The sequence below is a fragment of the Carcharodon carcharias genome, chromosome 19 (genome assembly GCF_017639515.1).
Source record: "Carcharodon carcharias isolate sCarCar2 chromosome 19, sCarCar2.pri, whole genome shotgun sequence".
Classification (NCBI taxonomy): Eukaryota; Metazoa; Chordata; class Chondrichthyes; order Lamniformes; family Lamnidae; genus Carcharodon; species Carcharodon carcharias.
Genome location: NC_054485.1, coordinates 52,618,103 through 52,635,732, shown reverse-complemented (window position 1 = coordinate 52,635,732; position 17,630 = coordinate 52,618,103). Strand labels below are relative to the sequence as shown.

Genomic DNA, 17,630 nt, shown 5'->3' with positions numbered 1-17,630 from the left:
GTTCCAAATAGCACAATTAATTGACAGCACAAAATTGTTCAGAGCTTGATTGTTAGTCTTTGTATCTAATGTGTGCTGTTACTCTATAAATGCTTGATGAGACAGTGTAGAGGTAGCTTTATTCTGTATTTAATCCTTGCCATTACTCCCCTCTGGGAATGTTTGATGGGAGAGTGTAGAGGTAGATTTAATGTATCTAACCAGTGTGTAATGATCACAAGGAAGGACATTGTGACATGTGTGCAGGATGGCTGAATCCTAGCCTCCCCAAATGCCTGTCAAAATTACTGCAACGTCTAGGCGTGATTCCCCACTTAATACTCCATGTGACTATGCATTGGGATTCTGGGATGTGTAGTGAATAGGCTGAGTTTCAGATTGGGAATCCACATAGGCACTGAATACAGAACCGACTGTTGGGAGGAGGCATTGGGCAGGGTGAACGCAAACTGCTGCGCCATCAGGGACTAAAGGAGCAGTTAAGCAATGCTTTCCCACTCTCGCACTCCTGCTGGATATAGTTACAAATGGGCATTGGTGGGTACTCAGGAGAGGGTCAGCTCCATGATCTCCTGGTGGCAGGAAAACCCCCCTGTCCCAGGGCAAAGCGCCCTGTCAGTACATGGTGCTGGCAAGAAAAAAATGAGGGTTGTGATAAAGATTTCCCAGCACTGAGTCCAAACCAGCGGCAGGTTACAAATTAAGATCCTATGCATGTGACGCCAGGTAATTTGATATTCTTTATTGTTACATTTCATGCTGTGCACTGGAATGAATGCAGCATGTTAAATGTGAATTGTTTGCAAGTTGGGTTGGGCATTAAATGGGTTATGTTCCTTGGCACATCCTGTGATCTTAGTTTGACATCTCAGTTGAAACTCCAATGTTCTTAACAGGCTGTGACATCTGTGTTTAATTCATTGTGGAGCAGATTCAACAAGTTGAAGGATTCTTTAGTGAGAACTTCAGTTGCTCTGCAAAGGTGACAGCAATTAGAGAACTCTCTCAGCCCGGACTGAGGTAGGGTCTTGTCCAGGGTGGGAAGGGGTAGACCGGGAGGAGAGAAAGAGAGGTGGGGAGGGGGAAGGGAGAGAAAAAGGCATGGGGAGAGAGAGAGAAAAAGGTTGGGGGAGGGAGAGAGAAAAAAAGAGGGAGACAGAGAGAAAAAGTGGGGAGAGAGCAAGGTGTTGTGGGGACAAAAGAGAGAGAGGTTGCAGAGAGAAAGAAAGGTATTGGGGTTGAGAGAGATGGCAGGCAAGAGAGTTAGAGGGGAGGGAAGAGAGCAAGAAGATAGAAGGAGGGCAGGATGAGGAAGACGAGAGAGAGGGTGTGGTAAAATGAAGTACCCTGTCCCTTTAAGAGAATGCAGTTGTACTGATCATGTGACAGCATTGATAAATGACTGTACAGCGTGGGCAACTGGGAACTGTAAATCTAGTTCTGGAGGTTTCTGAGTGACTATGTATGATCTGGTGCTCTGCCCTATGTCTCAATAAACCATCACTGTTTATTCTCACATCAGTCTCTCCCCATTATTGATTGCAAGCAGCAACTGAAGAGAACATAGGAAAGCATGCAGTTAGAGTTTGGTTGGCCAAGGAACTCATTTACCCAAGACATATTAGTGGTGATGAGGATAAAGAACAAAATCAAATAAATTTCAAGACGGGTGAGCAAAACATTGGAAAGATCATCTGTGCTTACTTTGTAAACCAGGTGACAGCCGGCAATCAAAGCAGAAAGCAGTGCTGCAGTTTAAAATGAAAAAGAAACCCCGCAGAATCACGATCACGGGGGTCCTGCCAAAACTCAAAAACAGCGCGAAACTCAGCAGAGAAAAGCCAAGTGTGGCAGAGACAGAGCTAAAAAAAAAAGTGACTGCTCTTGAAGCAGCAATGCGTTTAAACTGGTAAACACATGAAAAATGGCCATGGGCAGAAAATTATAAGAGACCCAGAGAGAGGGCAACTCCGCAGTAATCCAAATACCTATTTTCATCATTACCTGGAAAGCCTATCGGAAGTGCAATCCCCTTGTAGTTGTTAATGATACCGCAGTTTGGGTATGTCAATCCATTCAGCCCCATTTCAGATAACTGGTCTCAGTATGTCGAATGCCTAGTGTTCTTTTTTACGCTAATGACATCGTGGGGGAGGAGAAGAAGAGGGCAATTCTTTTGTTCTCATGTGGGAGCAAAACGTATGGGCTGATCCACAGCCTTACATCATCGAATGCCCCAGATTTTAAGACTTTTGATGAGTTAATAAAAATTGTACGGAGCCACCTGAGACCAAAGCCCTCAGTTACTATGCAACGCTTCAAGTTCAATTCAAGGAACAGGCTTCCAGGGAAGACAATAACTGACTATGCGGCCATTTTAAAGGCATTAACTGAGCATTTGTGAATTCGGAACATCCATTAGTGATATGTTGAGAAACCGGCTGATATGTGGGATTGGAGATGATACTATCCAAAGGCGTTTGCTAGCCGACCCTAGTCTGGACTTCAATAAGGCATTAGAATTAGCTACCATGATGGAGAGTGCTGTTAGAAATTCCAAAGTTATAAAAGAGACACAAAATGGTGCCATCCATCTGGTCGAGCGGGACAATCCAGCAATAAAAGGCGCGAAAACATCAGAATCCACGGAAAGGCGGGAAATGCTCTCGAGCTCCAGACCATTGAAAAACAATGGTACTGCAGTGAAAACCCACAAAATGAATGAGAGAAATACATCCAGGCCTTCAGTGAGTGAACAACAAATCAAACAAGTCGAGTGCTTGATCTGCCACTACTATGGCCACATAAGGCGCACTGCAGAGAAAGGCAAAAACAACACTATAAAAGCAGAAGGAAAAATTATGAAATACACCTCATAGAAGAGCCAGAAGAAATATAATCAGACATCCATTCGTTATATAACCTCAACGTGGGTAGAACCGAAACAATCCAAGTAGTCATTACAGTTAATGGACAACCCATTAAGATGGACGTTGATACAGGAGCGTCGATGTCCATCATTGGAGAGCATACATTTAGATATCTGAGTAAAGGAACCCATCCTTTGAAGTTGGAAGTTTCGGACACAACGCTGAGGACATACAAAGGTGAAGAGATAAGACTGAAAGAGTTATGTCAAGTCTCAGTGACATGGAAATCAATCTGAAAGGCTGTCCTTGTTAGTGGTAGCTGGAGAGGGCCCCAGCTTAATAGGCCATAACTGGCTCAAAAAGATTAAATTGAAATGGGTCAAAACTTTTCAAATTACAATGAAAAGCTTGCAAACTTGTTGCTAAAGTATGTTTCCATTTTCAAACGAGTTAGGAAGGATTCGAGGGCTACAGGCCAAGATCCATGTAGACGCAAACGCAACCCTCAGATTTATGAGCCAGTCCAATCCCTTATGCTGTATGGGACAATGTTGAAGCCAAACTGGACAGACTGGAAAAATTGGGCATCCTACAACCAGTGCAATTTTCTGAGCGGGTGGCACCCATATTGTCGTGAAACTATTAATGTATATAATATTTTGGAAAATATTTTTCTTTTGAAATAGAGGTTTAGTCTGCAGGTATGTCTTAATTGTATTAAAGCCAGCTAGTCTGGGTGTTTTTATATGTGCTAATCTTGATATGTAAGAGAGATAGGGCGCATTTGCATTTTTTGAATAGATCATTCGCAAAGGGAGGTGAAAACTGACCCCTTTCTAGCAGCTACCAAGCAATATGTTTATATTACTAATAAAATTAGTACTATGAAAGGGGTTTCATTGTTAAAAGGTGAAGTTCAAAGAGGTTGTTGATACAATGAGAATTAACATTCAATGGGGCTGGTAGGTATAAATTCAGTAGTTTTCGGGTATGCAGGGCAGAGGCAATGAATGATCAAAAGGCAGCTGCAAGCCTCCAACTGGCTCCACAGTGCAAAGAACCTCATTTTGAATTTGTAAGGTTTCAATGCTTTGCCTGGTGTTTGGTTAAGTCTATGGGTTGCTGTTGTCTTAATGGAGATTAGTTTGGGAATTTGTTAAAAGTTATGATAGCAGTAATTTGTAGCTATCTGTATATATATATGTATTTTTTTTTTAACCTGTGTAAATTAAAAATATGTTTCAATTAGTTTAATGTAAAACCTCAAGAACTGATGGTTTGATTCCTGAATTTAGAGTCACATCTCAAACATACCACTTAAAATTATAGGTTATGACAGTTGTTTAAAGATTCCCTCTGGGATTTTAAAATAACTCTGCTTTACCAACTGCATCGCTCATAACACCTGTACTGAAGCCGGACCAAAGCGTGCATTTATGCGGTGACTGTAAGCTAACTCTCAATAAGGTGGCCAAACTTGGTAGACACCCAATACCAAAGATTGAGGAATTAGATTCGAAGTTGGCAAGGGGCATCACATATTCAAAATTAGGCATGAGCCATACCTACCAACAGGTAGAATTGGAAAAGGATTCTAGGGAATTCATCACTATTAATACTCACCGAAGATTGCATTAATACACATGCCTACCCTTTGGGGTCTCCTCGGCATGTGCTATTTTCCAAAGAACGATGGAAAACTTACTCCGAGGATTGCCCGGTGTTATCATTTACTTGGATGATGTATTGGTCACAGGACTGACCGATGATGAACACTTGGAAAATCTAGAAGAGGTGCTCAAACGCTTTGCACAAGCGAGGTACGTTTAAAACAAGAGAAGTGTCTGTTCTAAGCTAAGGAGGCAGTTTGCTTGAGCCACATGGTTGATGCGCAGGGCCTGCATCCTGTGGAAGAAAATGTCCAGACCATTCATGAGGCACCTACCTCGAGGAAAACCACAGAGCTTAAGGCCTCCTTACGCATGTTAAACTACTACGGCCGATTCCTCCCAAACCTCTTGACTGTGCTGGCCCCATTGTACAGCCTACTTTAGAAAACCCAGAAATGGAGTTGGCAAACCCTGCACCAGGCTGCCTCCCTGAAAGTGAATCAGTTGTTCAGCTCGTCGGCCTTGTTGGTCTACTTTGACCCCAAGAAGGAATTAATTTTAACATGTGATGCGTCCCCTTATACAGTAGGGGCTGTCCTTTCACATCGGATGGCTTTGAACGACCCATTGGTTATACATCTCGCATGCTCCGTGTCACAAAGCAATGATATTCCCAGACTGAAAAGGAGGGCTTATCGATTGTGTTCAGTGTCTGGAAGTTTCATCAATATCTTCAAGGTCCCTATTTCCATATTATAACCGACCATAAGCCCCTACTGGGATTATTTGTAGAAGATAAAGCAATCCCACCTATTGCATTGGCTTACATCCAGAGATGGGCACTAATATTAGCTGCCTATGAGTATGCTTGTTCACGGTTCGGGAACTCAAATCACACATGCTGATGCACTAAGCTGCCTTCCCCTGCCAGCTAATAACAGGGAGGCTCCGATTCCCCAGGAACTGGTCTTAGTGCAAAATTTTCTGCATTCATCCCCTGTTCAGACCAGACAAATCCGTGAGTGGACAAGCCGGGACCCACTATTGTCTAATGTCTGGGAGCAGGTCTTGAATGGTTAGTCAGGTGGATCAAAATCTGAGGAGATGAAGCCCTATTCTGATCAGAAATATGAACTCTCCTGCCAGGATGGCATATTACCCTCGGAGCAAGGGTTATCATGCCCCTGAGGGGGCGAAGGCCATTATTAGCTGAGCTACATAGCGCTCAGCCAGGCATTAGCAGAATGAAGATGCTCGCACGCAGCTACTTGTGGTGGCCAGGCATAGACGTGGATATAGAAACCCTGGTCAAAAGCTGTCCTCAATGCCAGCAAGTGCGCAAGCTCCGCCCCTCTGGCTCCCGTGGGAATGGCTGGGATGGCCATGGGTGCGCCTCCACATCGATTACGTGGGAACCTTCTTGGGCACAATGTTCCTTTTACTGACTCCCATTCCAAATGGATGGATGTCTATGAAGCCCGGTCGCCCATGTCGGCTGCCACCATAGACCAGCGGAATTTGTAGTGCATGGGTTGCAGGAGGCCCTCACATCTGACAATGGGACTGCTTTTACCAGCAGGGAGTTCCACAGGTTCACGATCCTTCACAGCATTACCCATATCAAAACCTCACCCTACCATTCAGAACTGAGACGCTCAACATGCCTGAGAAAACCTCCTGAGAGAATTGACATATAAATAGTTATTGTGTAAATAGTTGATGTGTTTTAAACTTGTTAGCTGTACTCTTAAGTAAAGGGGTAGGAGCGTGGTAAAATGAGGTACCCTGTCCCTTTAAGAGAATGCAAGTGTACTGATCATGTGACAGCACTGACAGATCACTGTGTAGTGTGGGCAACTGGGAACTGTAAGTCTAGTTCTGGAGGTTTCTGTGTGAGTACGTATGACCTGGTGCTCTGCCCTATGTCTCAATAAACCATCACTGTTAATTCTTACATCAGTCTCGCCCTGTTATAGATTGCGAGCAGCAACTGAAGAGAACATAGGAAGGCATGCAGTTAGAGTTCAGTTGGCCAATGAACTCATTTACCTAAGACATAAAAAGGGGAGCGAGAAAGACAGAGACATTTCCAACTTAATTTGAATATGTGCTTTTTGGTCGGTAACGAACAGGAAGAGAGAGAGCAATTTGTGGCTTTCAATGGGCTCATTTAAAGCTGCAATGCTTTTTTCTTATGAACTGACTATGGGTGAAGGAGCCAGTTTGCAGACAGGAAGGTGAGCCACATTCCTGACTAAGCTTGAAGATACTTTTGTCAGCACTGTGCTTGGCATATTTACAGTGTCTGTCTCTCTAACTGTGAAAATAATGCCTCCTCCCATCCAAACTTGTGGAATGGGGCTGAGGTGGGTGATGTGAGAGAGAGGAAGGTTTAGTGAGGGCATTGGCAGGTGAATGCAATTTGGTAAACAGCTCAGTTGAAAAGGCATTGGTGCCACACAAACTGCAGCAATGTTAGGGCTGTGTGTGGGAACTAACTTGTATAACATGTATAAGGTCCTGTTCCTGTGCTGGTGTGTTTGACTGTAGCATATTTGTGTTACAGCAGTTGACCTACTTCAACATCTCAGTAACCGTTGCCAACTAGATGTTGCTGGCAGGAGCCCTTATAATATCACTGCTCATTAACAAAATCAAGCGACTTGTCTCATCCTGAACAGCCAAGCCACCTTTTTTCTCTGTTAAATTTAATATTTAGCCATGTGGTGGATTAGACAGTGCACCATTTTATGCTATCACCCTCTGAGAACTGGGAGCTGGTTCTTGGCTTGGCCATTTTGTTCTGATTATTGTCTTGCTCCATTTGGTGGTTGCATTAAAGCTTGAAGTTTTCACCTATATACTGTTGATATTGTGACCCGGTTTATGTGCCAACCTAAAGGTAAACGCAGCCTACTGACAACGTGGCAGCATCAGAACATTTTCATGCCTCTCCTCAGTGGAAATTCGTGAGATTATGCCCACATGCACACAGATATTGACCTGTACTTAGTCCATGGTATTACCATAAGGTAACGTGGCTATGGCCGGCACACATCAGGTACCGAAGCTGTGGTGCTCAGGGAAGATTGAGACTGTCAGTTCATTCGAGGGTTGGCATCAGAACCTAATCTACAGGTTGATACTTGATCCTAACCTGCCCCTTTCCTCGTCGACGGCTTCACCTGGGAGAAGAGAATAAAGGAGAATTAATCCTTCTCATGGATTCAGAGACAGAGAAGGTAATGGGACATCGCCAGGACTCACCGCTCAACAGAGGGTGAGTTTATTGGACCTGATGCTAGGGCAGATAGAGCATTTTCACCCCATTATATCATGCAGCCCCATAGTTAAAGCAACAACATCGCTTGCTTCGATGGGAGGTGGTCTGTCTATATGATCTCCAGGCCACAGGTGGGTCTGTCTATATGATTTCCAGGCCAAGGGTGGGTCTGTCTACATAAAGATTTCCAGGCCACATGTGTCCACCTTAGACCTGTTTAATTTCAGGATGCAGTCAGATGAATGGCATGAGGATCTGTATCACTGTTTGATGGCCTTCTTTGAGGATAGGCTCTTGCTGAAAGGTGAGCTTAGTCCTCACAGTTTACCTCTTGATGAGGTTGAAGAGATGTCATCCTCATTAGAGAACATAGTGGTCCAATGTTGGCTACAAGTCATTCATCCTAGCCTACCATTTCTAGTGAAGCAGATGTACAGCACCAAGCTCAGGTCACGCATCCTGACATCCATCAAGCCAGAGATCCCCCAAGCCTTGAATTCGCTGCTAGATGAGATTCACACATATGCCATGCCAGGGTTCTCCGTACTGCCACTTCCTCCTTCCAGAAGCACCAAATGGTTTCACCCTTGCTTAACAAGACCTGACTCCATGACGACCTCCCTTCATGTCCATGACAGACGTTGTGCCCATTATGTAAACAAGTGGCTAGACAAGTAAACATTTCCTGAGCAAGTGTAATTTTCTGCCAGATCAAGAGCCCTCCCGTATGTGGCTAAAGCTCCTGAGATAGCTGCTACTCTGGATGATGATGATATCATCTCAAACGCTTGTTTAATAGAAGGAGATGAGGAAGCTGCAAATGTTTAGTTGGAATGAGCTGCGCTCCATGTACAGATCCATCAATCACCCGCCTTGGACACATCCTTTGAGCACCTAGTGACCATTGTGATAATGATCCTAGTGACCATTGATGGTGGGACAACGTGATCCATGCTTCCACAGCTATGAGGCTCAGGATCCCAGTCAAGAGTATATCCCGATCTGCGCACCAGGCTGATGGCTCAATGCCGTTACATGTGGTTGGTGAAACATGCTTCTCTCTGTCCAGAGGTCATCACAACCTTGCCTTTGATGGCCTGCTTGTGGAGAACCTTGATGCTGAGGTACTGGCAAGCATTCTGTTCATGGAAACGAATGATGTGTCAATTCGACCAGCCAAACTCCTAGTGATAGTCGGTGACTACACCAGCCATGTTAATGCATCTCATCCTTCCTCTAGCCCATGTAGAGTGAATTGAGCCCATCGACTTTGCACTTCCTCAAGGTCAATGACAATTTGACCAGGGGATTTCGTCGAGACGACCCTACCAGATGATTTTGCAGACTTCACAGCATTCGCAATTGAAGCATCCTCTCTTCCTTCAGGACCAAAATGTGCCAAGCTGTCTAACACTTGGCTTCCACTACATGTTTTGACTAGTGTTGCTGACAGGATTCACAACTTGAACCTCTCCTATGAATTTCAAGTCTTGTCTTGCAATGAACGGATATGACCTGTCTCCACTCCAAAAACCAAGACTCCCAGCCTTCCCATGATGACATGACACAGCCACTTACCAAGCAATGCAAGCATAAGCACCATCAGCTGTTTTCAGAGTCTTTCTTGTGGATCCGGATTACACCCTGCCTCTACGCCATCCAGGACAAATCAGTCCATGTGATCGGCACCCCATCCACCACCTTAAACATTCACTCCCTCCCCCACCGATGCACAGTAGCAGCAGTGTGTACCATGTACCAGGTCCACTGCAGGAACTCACCAAGACTCCTTTGACAGCACTTCCAAACCCACAACCGCTAACACCTAAAAAGACAAGGACAGCAGATATGTAGGAACACCACCACCTGCAGGTTCCCCTCCGACCCATACACCATCCTGACTTGGAAATATATCGCTGTTCCTTTACTGTCGCTGGGTCAAAATAAGACCATAAGACATAGGAGCAGAAATTAGGCCATTCGGTCCATCGAGTCTGCTCCGCCATTCAATCATGGCTGATAAGTTTCTCAACCCCATTCTCCCACCTTCTCCCATAACCTTTGATCCCCTTACCAATCAAGAACCTATCTATCTTGATCTTAAATACGCTCAATGACCTGGCCTCCACAGCCTTCTGTGGTAATGAATTCCATAAATTCACCACTCTGGCTAAAGAAGTTTCTCCTCATCTCTGTTCTAAAAGGTCTTCCCTTTACTCTGAGGCGGTGCCCTCGGGTCCTAGTCTCTCCTACTAATGGAAACATCTTCCCCACGTCCACTCTATCCAGGCCTTTCAGTATTCTGTAAGTTTCAGTCAGATCCCCCCTCATCCTTCTAAACTCCATCGAGTATAGACCCAGATTCCTCAAACGTTCCTCATATGTTAAGCCTTTCATTCCTAGGATCATTCTCGTGAACCTCCTCTGGACCCTCTCCAGGGCCAACACATCCTTCCTGAGATATGGGGCCTAAGGTTGCTCACAATATTCTAAATGTGGTCTGACCAGAGCCTTATAAAACCTCAGCAGTACATCCCTGCTTTTATATTCTAATCCTCTCGAAATAAATGCCAACATTGCATTTGCCTTCCTAACTACTGACTCAACCTGCAAGTTAACCTTAAGAGAATCCTGGGCTAGGACTCCCAAGTCCCTTTGCACTCCAGATTTCTGAATTCTCTCCCCATTTAGAAAATAGTCTATGCCTCTATTCTTCCTACCAAAGTGCATGACCTCACTGGAATCCTGGAACTCCCTTCCTAACAGCACTGTGGGTGTACCTACACTACATGGACTGCAGCGGTTCAAGAAGGTAACTCGACACCACGAGTTAGGGATGGGCAATAAATGCTGGCCTAGCCAGCGATGCCCGCATGCCATGAAAGAATAAATTTTAAAAAGTTCATCAGTTGCCAGCTATGTGGCACAACTTGTCAAGTTGAGATCTGAATGCTACAAGGCCCTTTCCTTCCGTGCTGGCTTTTTGAGCTGCTCCACTTCAGGCTGTAGTTTTAACAACCATGGTGAATATTCCCAACCATTTAACCCATTCCGGCAAACCGTAATGAACTGGCTGAGCTGTCTGCGCCTTCCACAGTCCAGTGCTGTCAGCTGTGGGGTTATGCGTGGAAACTCCACAGCCTATGATAAGTTCCCCGGTCCTGTCCCAATCATAGATTTTGGGACAGATCCCTGAGCTATTCGCCGATGCGGAGATGCCAAAACCTGATTCAGAGCCACAGTGTTTATTGCCTAGTCAAGTCTTGCAGTCCCCAGCGCAGGCCCCTGCTCTGATGCAGCTTCTGATCCAGTCTTATAGCCCTCAGTTCAGGCTTTTAGCACACTTAGCCAGCCATCTATGTGTACCACTAGCCCTGTTCACTTAGTGTTGGCTCTGAGATACACAACTCATCAGAGACACTTGCCAAATCATCGAACAGAACTTACACTTCAGGATTGATGCTAATATTTGGGAGCTGTTCCCATGTGGGTATGGCCATTTTGGTAATGCCACCAGATGGTGATAACGTATAATGGTGGGATCTTTCTTCTTCGCTGCTCTGTACATCAAATTCCCTTCTTGTATTAATTAACAATTGCATAGAATAACCAAGATGAAAATCTGCAAACATTTCTTTGTTCAAAACGTACTCTCAAGTGAACATCGGTTGCATAAGAGCTCAATGTTTTCACCTAAACACTGATCCAGTTTAATACCAACCTGAAGGTAAACACAGCCTACTGGCACTGGGACTGAGAGGTCAAACATCTCCTTATGTCGTCTGGTTGGACATCAGGCTTGGGTTGAGTTACATGTCAGCTCTGATCTATTATAATGGCAGAACAGGCTGAAGGGGCTGAATGGCCATCTCCTGTTCCTGTGTATAGATCTGGTATGGAATAAGTAGATGTTCTGAATTGTGTCTCTTGCGGACATGGGATCAGGGGGGCAAAAGTGAACCTAAATTGACACCAGATTGACAATGTTTTTGAGTGCTAACACATTTTAAATGATGGACATCTTAAATGGAGAATAAAAAAAAAGCACAGAGTTAAAAGACAGGAAGCAAAACCATTTTGGCAAAGAATAAGCTGGAATGGTCACTCAGTCACAAGACAACATGACCGACACTTAGTGGAGTTTTCAGTCAGGGCGGAAAGAGATCACTGATCCTTGCAAATAGGAACTGAAGTGATTTCCTACCTCTTTTTTCTCCCCAGGGGTGTTATGGCAGCTACACCTTCATTCCGTATATCGTGACGCCCAGTGGTAAGGTCTTCTGCTGTGAAGCCAGTGTAATGAAATGTCTGACAGAGATGTTCCAGCCACACTTTAACTTGGAGCCTCTCCTCATGCCCTTGGTTGAACGTCTCACTAAACTGCTGGAGGAGACCCAGATCAACTCCTGGTGAGAGAATTTTATTTTTTATTCTTTGATGGGATGGAGTTGTCACTGACAAGGCCAGCATTTCTTACCCATCCCTAACTGACTGGCTTGCTATCCCATTTTGGAGAACAGTTAAGAATCAACCACATTGCTGTGGGTCTGGAGACACATGTGGGCTAGGTCAGGTAAGGATGGCAGATTTCCTTCCCCTAAAGGACATTAGTGGACCAGATGCATTTTTACATTGATGATAGCTTCACTTTCACCATTACTGAGACTAGCTATCAATTCCAGATTTTTTTTTTTAAATTGAATTTTAATTCCACCAGCTGCCATGGTGGGATTTGAACCCATGTCCCTATTAAGCCTGGGCCTCTGAATTACTTTCCAGTGACAACACCACTACACCACTGTTTCCCCAGTGGATCCCACCCCTTCAGCTGTACTGCTTGTTGTCGGGGGAATTGGCTCTGACCTCATTTTGGGGAATGTTCCTGGTTTCTGGCCTTTTTGTTTTGAGTTTATATAGTGAGTAACTAAGGCTAGGAAAATAACAGTTTCAGTTCTTGTTCTGTTCCGAATGAGCTGATCTCAGCCTTGACAGTGACGTGAGTGCTAAAATTAGCAACAGAATCTCCTGAAATTGGTGTAGTGTGGAAAGATCATGACCAGAGAATTACTTGTTAAAAAATTGCAATAAATCTTACGTTGTAAAAGATTTTAGCTAATAAATAGCCTTACTGAACAGGGGAGGGTGGCTGGGAGAGCGGTGGTTAATGGGGAGAACAGAAAATACTTTGAATCCTTTCCTGTCCTGCTATCAGCACTCCAACCAGGCTCCTGTATTAACTTTAGGTATGGTGTAAAATTAAAAAGTGACAGTATGCTCACCTCATCACTAGGCGATCTGACTGCCTGCCCCCATTTCTACCAGTACTTTGTCTTGTTTATTGGTTGCCGTTAGCTGAGTCTGTTGGAATTGTTCCAGTCGCCTCTTCCCTGCATGACATTCAGTAACTTGTTAGTTCAGTTCTCCCTGCAAGAAGAGCAGGATTTGGAACTGCAGTAGAGGTGAAGCCCAGGAGGAGGGACTATCAGGCCCTGTATCTGGTCTCAAGGAGCCCCAGGTATTGGCTGAGTTGGCTGAAAGATGCTCACTTGGTGATGGGGAAATGACCATTTGTCTCAGTGTCGTACCCGTAACTGTTTTGGCTTGGGAGGAGGGAAATGAGCCAGTGATTGACATCGGGAATTGTTTGTAGAAGAAACTGTTTTCACTGGTGGGAATGTCAGATACCACAGGGCCCAGATTTGGCTGATTGGCAAAAGAACCAGAGGGGTGATTGTGAGCTGTTGATGCAACAAGTTTTGTTGTGATCGGGAATGCACTGCCTGAAAGGGTGGTGGATACAAATCCAGTAATAAACTTCAAGGAATTTGGATGAATACTTGAAGGCAAACATTTTGCAGGACTTTGGGAAAAGAACAGGGAAGTGGGACTAATTGGATAACTCTTCCAAAGAGCCGATATAGGCATAATTGACCAAATGGCCTCTTTCTGTGCTGTAAGATTCCGTGATTCAGTGTTTGTGTTGGGTGACATTGGGGTCAGCCACTGCTACAATTAAACAAGCTGCCAAACTTACCATATTGTTATTCATTCATGATATTTGGGTGTCGTTGGCGAGGCCAGCATTTATTACCCATCCCAAATTGCACATGGCTCTAATTTTGTATGTGGCAGAAGGGCAGTTGAGGGTAATAGTATCTGTGAAACTATGCCCCAGGGTGGGTCAGTGTCAGTAGGAGAGGAGTGAGTGTAAATAAGCATTAAAAAATGGACACCCATGACACCCATCTACTCGAGGCATTTTTGAATGAGGATTGGTTGGCATCACAGCAATACGAACATACGAACAAGGAATAGGAGTAGACCATTCAGCACCCCGAGCCTGCTCTGCCATTTAATAAGATCATGGCTGATCTGATAGTAATCGGAAATATGCATCCTACCTACCCCTGATAACCTATCACCTCCTAGCTTACCAGGAATCTATCTATCTCTGCCTTAAAAATATTCAAAGACTCTGCTTCTACCGCCTTTTCAGGAAGAGACTTCCAAAGACTCATGAACCTCTGAGTGAAAAAATTCTGACTCATCTCTGTTTTAAATGGGTGACCCCTTATTTTTAAATGGCAACCCCTAGTTCTAGATTCTCCCACAAGAGGAAACATCCTCTCCACATCCACCCAGTCAGGACCCTTCAGGTTCTTTTATATTTCAATCAAGTCACCTCTAACTCTTCTAAACTCCAGCGGATACAAGCCTAGTCTCTCCAACCTTTCCTCTAAGACAACCTATCCATTCCAGGTATTAGTCTGGTAAACTTTCCCTGCGCAGCTTCTAATGCATTTACATCCTTCCTTAAATAAGGTGACCAATACTGTACACAGTACTCCAAATGTAGTCTTACCAGTGCCCTGTACAACTGAAGCATAACCTCCCTACTTTGGATTCAATTCCCCTCACAATAAATGATAACATTCTATTAGCTTTCCTAACTACTTGCTGCATTTGCATACTAGCCTTTTGTGATTCATGTACCAGGACACCCAGATCCCTCTGCACCTCAGAGCTCTGCAATCTCTGTATCTCTGCAATTTAGATGATATACTTCTCTTTTATTCTTCCTGCCAAAATGGATAATTTCACATTTTCCCACATTATTCTCCATTTGCTAGATCTTCGTCCACTCACTTAACCTATCTATATCCCTTTGTAACCTCCTTATGCCCTTTTCATAGCTTACTTTCCTACATCCTTTGTGTCATCAGCAAATTTGGCAACCATCCCATCCATTCCTTCATTGAAGTCATTTATATAAATTGTAAACAGTTGAGATCCCAGCACTGATCCCTATGGTACGCCACTTGTTACATCTTGCCAACCTGAAAAAGACCCATTTATGCCTACTGTTTGCTTCCTGTTAGGCAACCAATCTTCTATCCGTGCTAATATGTTACCCCCATACTCTCTGCCCTCAAACCTCACCAACCCAAGCAATCCATTGAAAAGGGCCGGCTAGGGTTGAGTGAGTAGAATTGATAGCTGTCCAATTTTGAAAGAGACTGAGATGTCTGAGTATAATAGATGCTGCAGCAGTGAGATTGATTTTGTTTCCTGTCTTTACTGAGCAGAGGCTTTTACTTCTTCTGTTCTGCAGTGAGTATTTTCGAGAAACTATTCAGAATGAAATCCGCAAAGTGAGGGAGATGTACAGTGGGAAGGAGCTGCGGGATGCGCTTGCACGGATACAACAGCGCCTAGACAGCGTAGAGCTTCTGAGTGCCGACATTGTGATGAACCTGCTGCTGTCATACCGTGATGTACAGGTGCGTCAAAAGATAAGCCCTTAATCCCAGGAATGAGTTAAGTAAACCTTTTCTGAACTGCTTCTAATGCAGTTACCTCCTTGTTCAAGTGAGGACACCAAAACTGCCACATTGCTCCAGATGTGATCCCACCAATGTTCTTTACAACTGCAGTAAAACCTTCTTACTTTTATATTCCATTCCCCTTGCAATGGACACCAACATTCCATTTGTCTTCCTAATCACTTGCTGTACCTGATTCATATACCAGAACACCCTGATCTCTCTGTTTCACAGAGTTCTGCAATCTCCAGCCATTTAAATAATGTGCTGCTTTTCTATTCTTCCTGCCAAAGTGGACTAGTTCACATTTTCCCACATTATACTCCATTTGTCAGTTTTTTGCCCACTCACTTAATCTGTCTAAATCATTTTGTGGATTCTTTACCTCTTCTTGACAGCTTATTTCCCTACCTATCTTGGTGTCGTCGGCAAATTTAGCTACCATAACATTCAGTCCTTTCATCTACAACACTCCCTGCTGCACAAGCTTTTCCACTGTAATACTCTGTTACATGCCCCGCTGAGCACAAGGCTTCTGTTAATAATCTAAGGCTGCCAGCCAGTATTTTGCATGTTACTACATGTTTTGTAGTAGATTGTGTGAGAAACAAGTCACAACCCACTCCAGGATGTGTTGCTGTACAGCAGAAGAGTGAATTATTCAAGTAAATGACATTGAATTCAGTTATCAAACTGGTTGAGTCAGAAAAATCAACAGTTGCTCTGCTTGTCCTCCTTCTCCCTGCTACTCCACAACTGCAGGCTTGCCACCTGTATCTTAGAATTGTTTTCTGAGTTCTCATTCTGCCCATAGTTTGACAGCAGAATACAGTTCCCTTTTGCTGCTACCCACTTTGCCAGGGACAGCTGGTCTGTTGTCAACTGTGACTTAGTGGAAGCACCCTCACTTTTGACCCAAAAAGTTGTGGATTCAACTTCCACACCCAGAGACATTAGCACAAAACCCAGGCTGACACTTCAGTTCAGCACTGAGGGAGTGCTGCACTGTCAGAGGTGCCGTCTTTCAGACGAGATGTTAGGTCAGATAGGGCCTTGGCTTATCAGGTGGATGTAAAACATCTTGCATTATTGGAAGAAGGACAGGCTATTTCTCTCTGGTGTCCCAGCCAATACTTATCCCTCAGTCAACAACACTAAAACAGATTATCTAGTCATTGTCACATTACTGTTTGTGGGAGCTTTCTGTGCACAAATCAGATGCATTGTTCCCTACATTGCAGCCGTGACTACATTTCAGAAGTACTTCATTGGCTGTAAAATGCTTTGCAATGTCCTGAAGGTGTGAAAGTTGCGATATAAATGCAAATTCTCCCTCTCTGAGTTGTTGGCATTGTTTGAGAGAAACTGGTGGGACAGTATAAAACAAAGGAGCACAACCTTAAAATCAGAACTATGTAAATCGAGGGTGATGTCAGGAAATGCTTCTTCACATAGAATGGTGGAAACCTCTTACCCAAAAACCTGTTATTCCTTGGGAGGGTCAGTTGAAAGTTGTAAGATTGAAATCAATGGGCTTTTGTGAAGTTATTAATGCAGAAAATGGAGCTGAGATCCGGATCAGTCGTGATCTAATTGAATGGCAGAATGGGGTCAAAGGGCTGAATGGTCTCCTCCTGTTCCTAATGTGTCTTTATTCTCTGTTGATTCTGATTGTAATCATTGTTCATGTTAAGTTCACTGTACCTTTGAAAATATTCATTACAGTCAAAACACATGGCAAGAAAGTGGGCTGTCCTTGTTCGTGGCTGCTTTGCTTTTGCACAAACAAACTAACTCAACTCCCCCTCCTCTCTGCACCCTCCCACCCCAGCCTTGGTGAGTCATACGGTCCTAGTCCATCTCAATGTCCAATCTATCCATGCAGAGCTGCCAAACATTGTCTGAACAACGTGTACAGTGAGTTAGCCAAACATGTAATTCTTCTTGGTTCAATGTAAAAACTGAAGTTAGCTTTGGAAACAGGGTTATCAGGTTAGGAGTATGGTAGTGTAGTGGTTATGTGACTGGACTAATAATACAGAAG

General features: G+C 44.1%; 1 protein-coding gene across 3 annotated transcripts in view; it reads left to right on the top strand.

Annotated features, from left to right (window-relative positions):
- Positions 1-17,630, top strand: part of LOC121291737 (mitogen-activated protein kinase kinase kinase 5-like) — a 264,733-nt gene that overhangs the window by 35,099 nt on the left and 212,004 nt on the right. For 2 of the 3 annotated variants that reach the window (XM_041213244.1, XM_041213245.1), the window contains 2 exons: positions 11,985-12,172; positions 15,376-15,544. In XM_041213244.1, coding sequence (XP_041069178.1) covers positions 11,985-12,172; positions 15,376-15,544 — 357 coding nt within the window. The remainder of the gene's footprint in view (positions 1-11,984; positions 12,173-15,375; positions 15,545-17,630) is intronic. The other variant, XM_041213246.1, reaches the window with a different exon arrangement.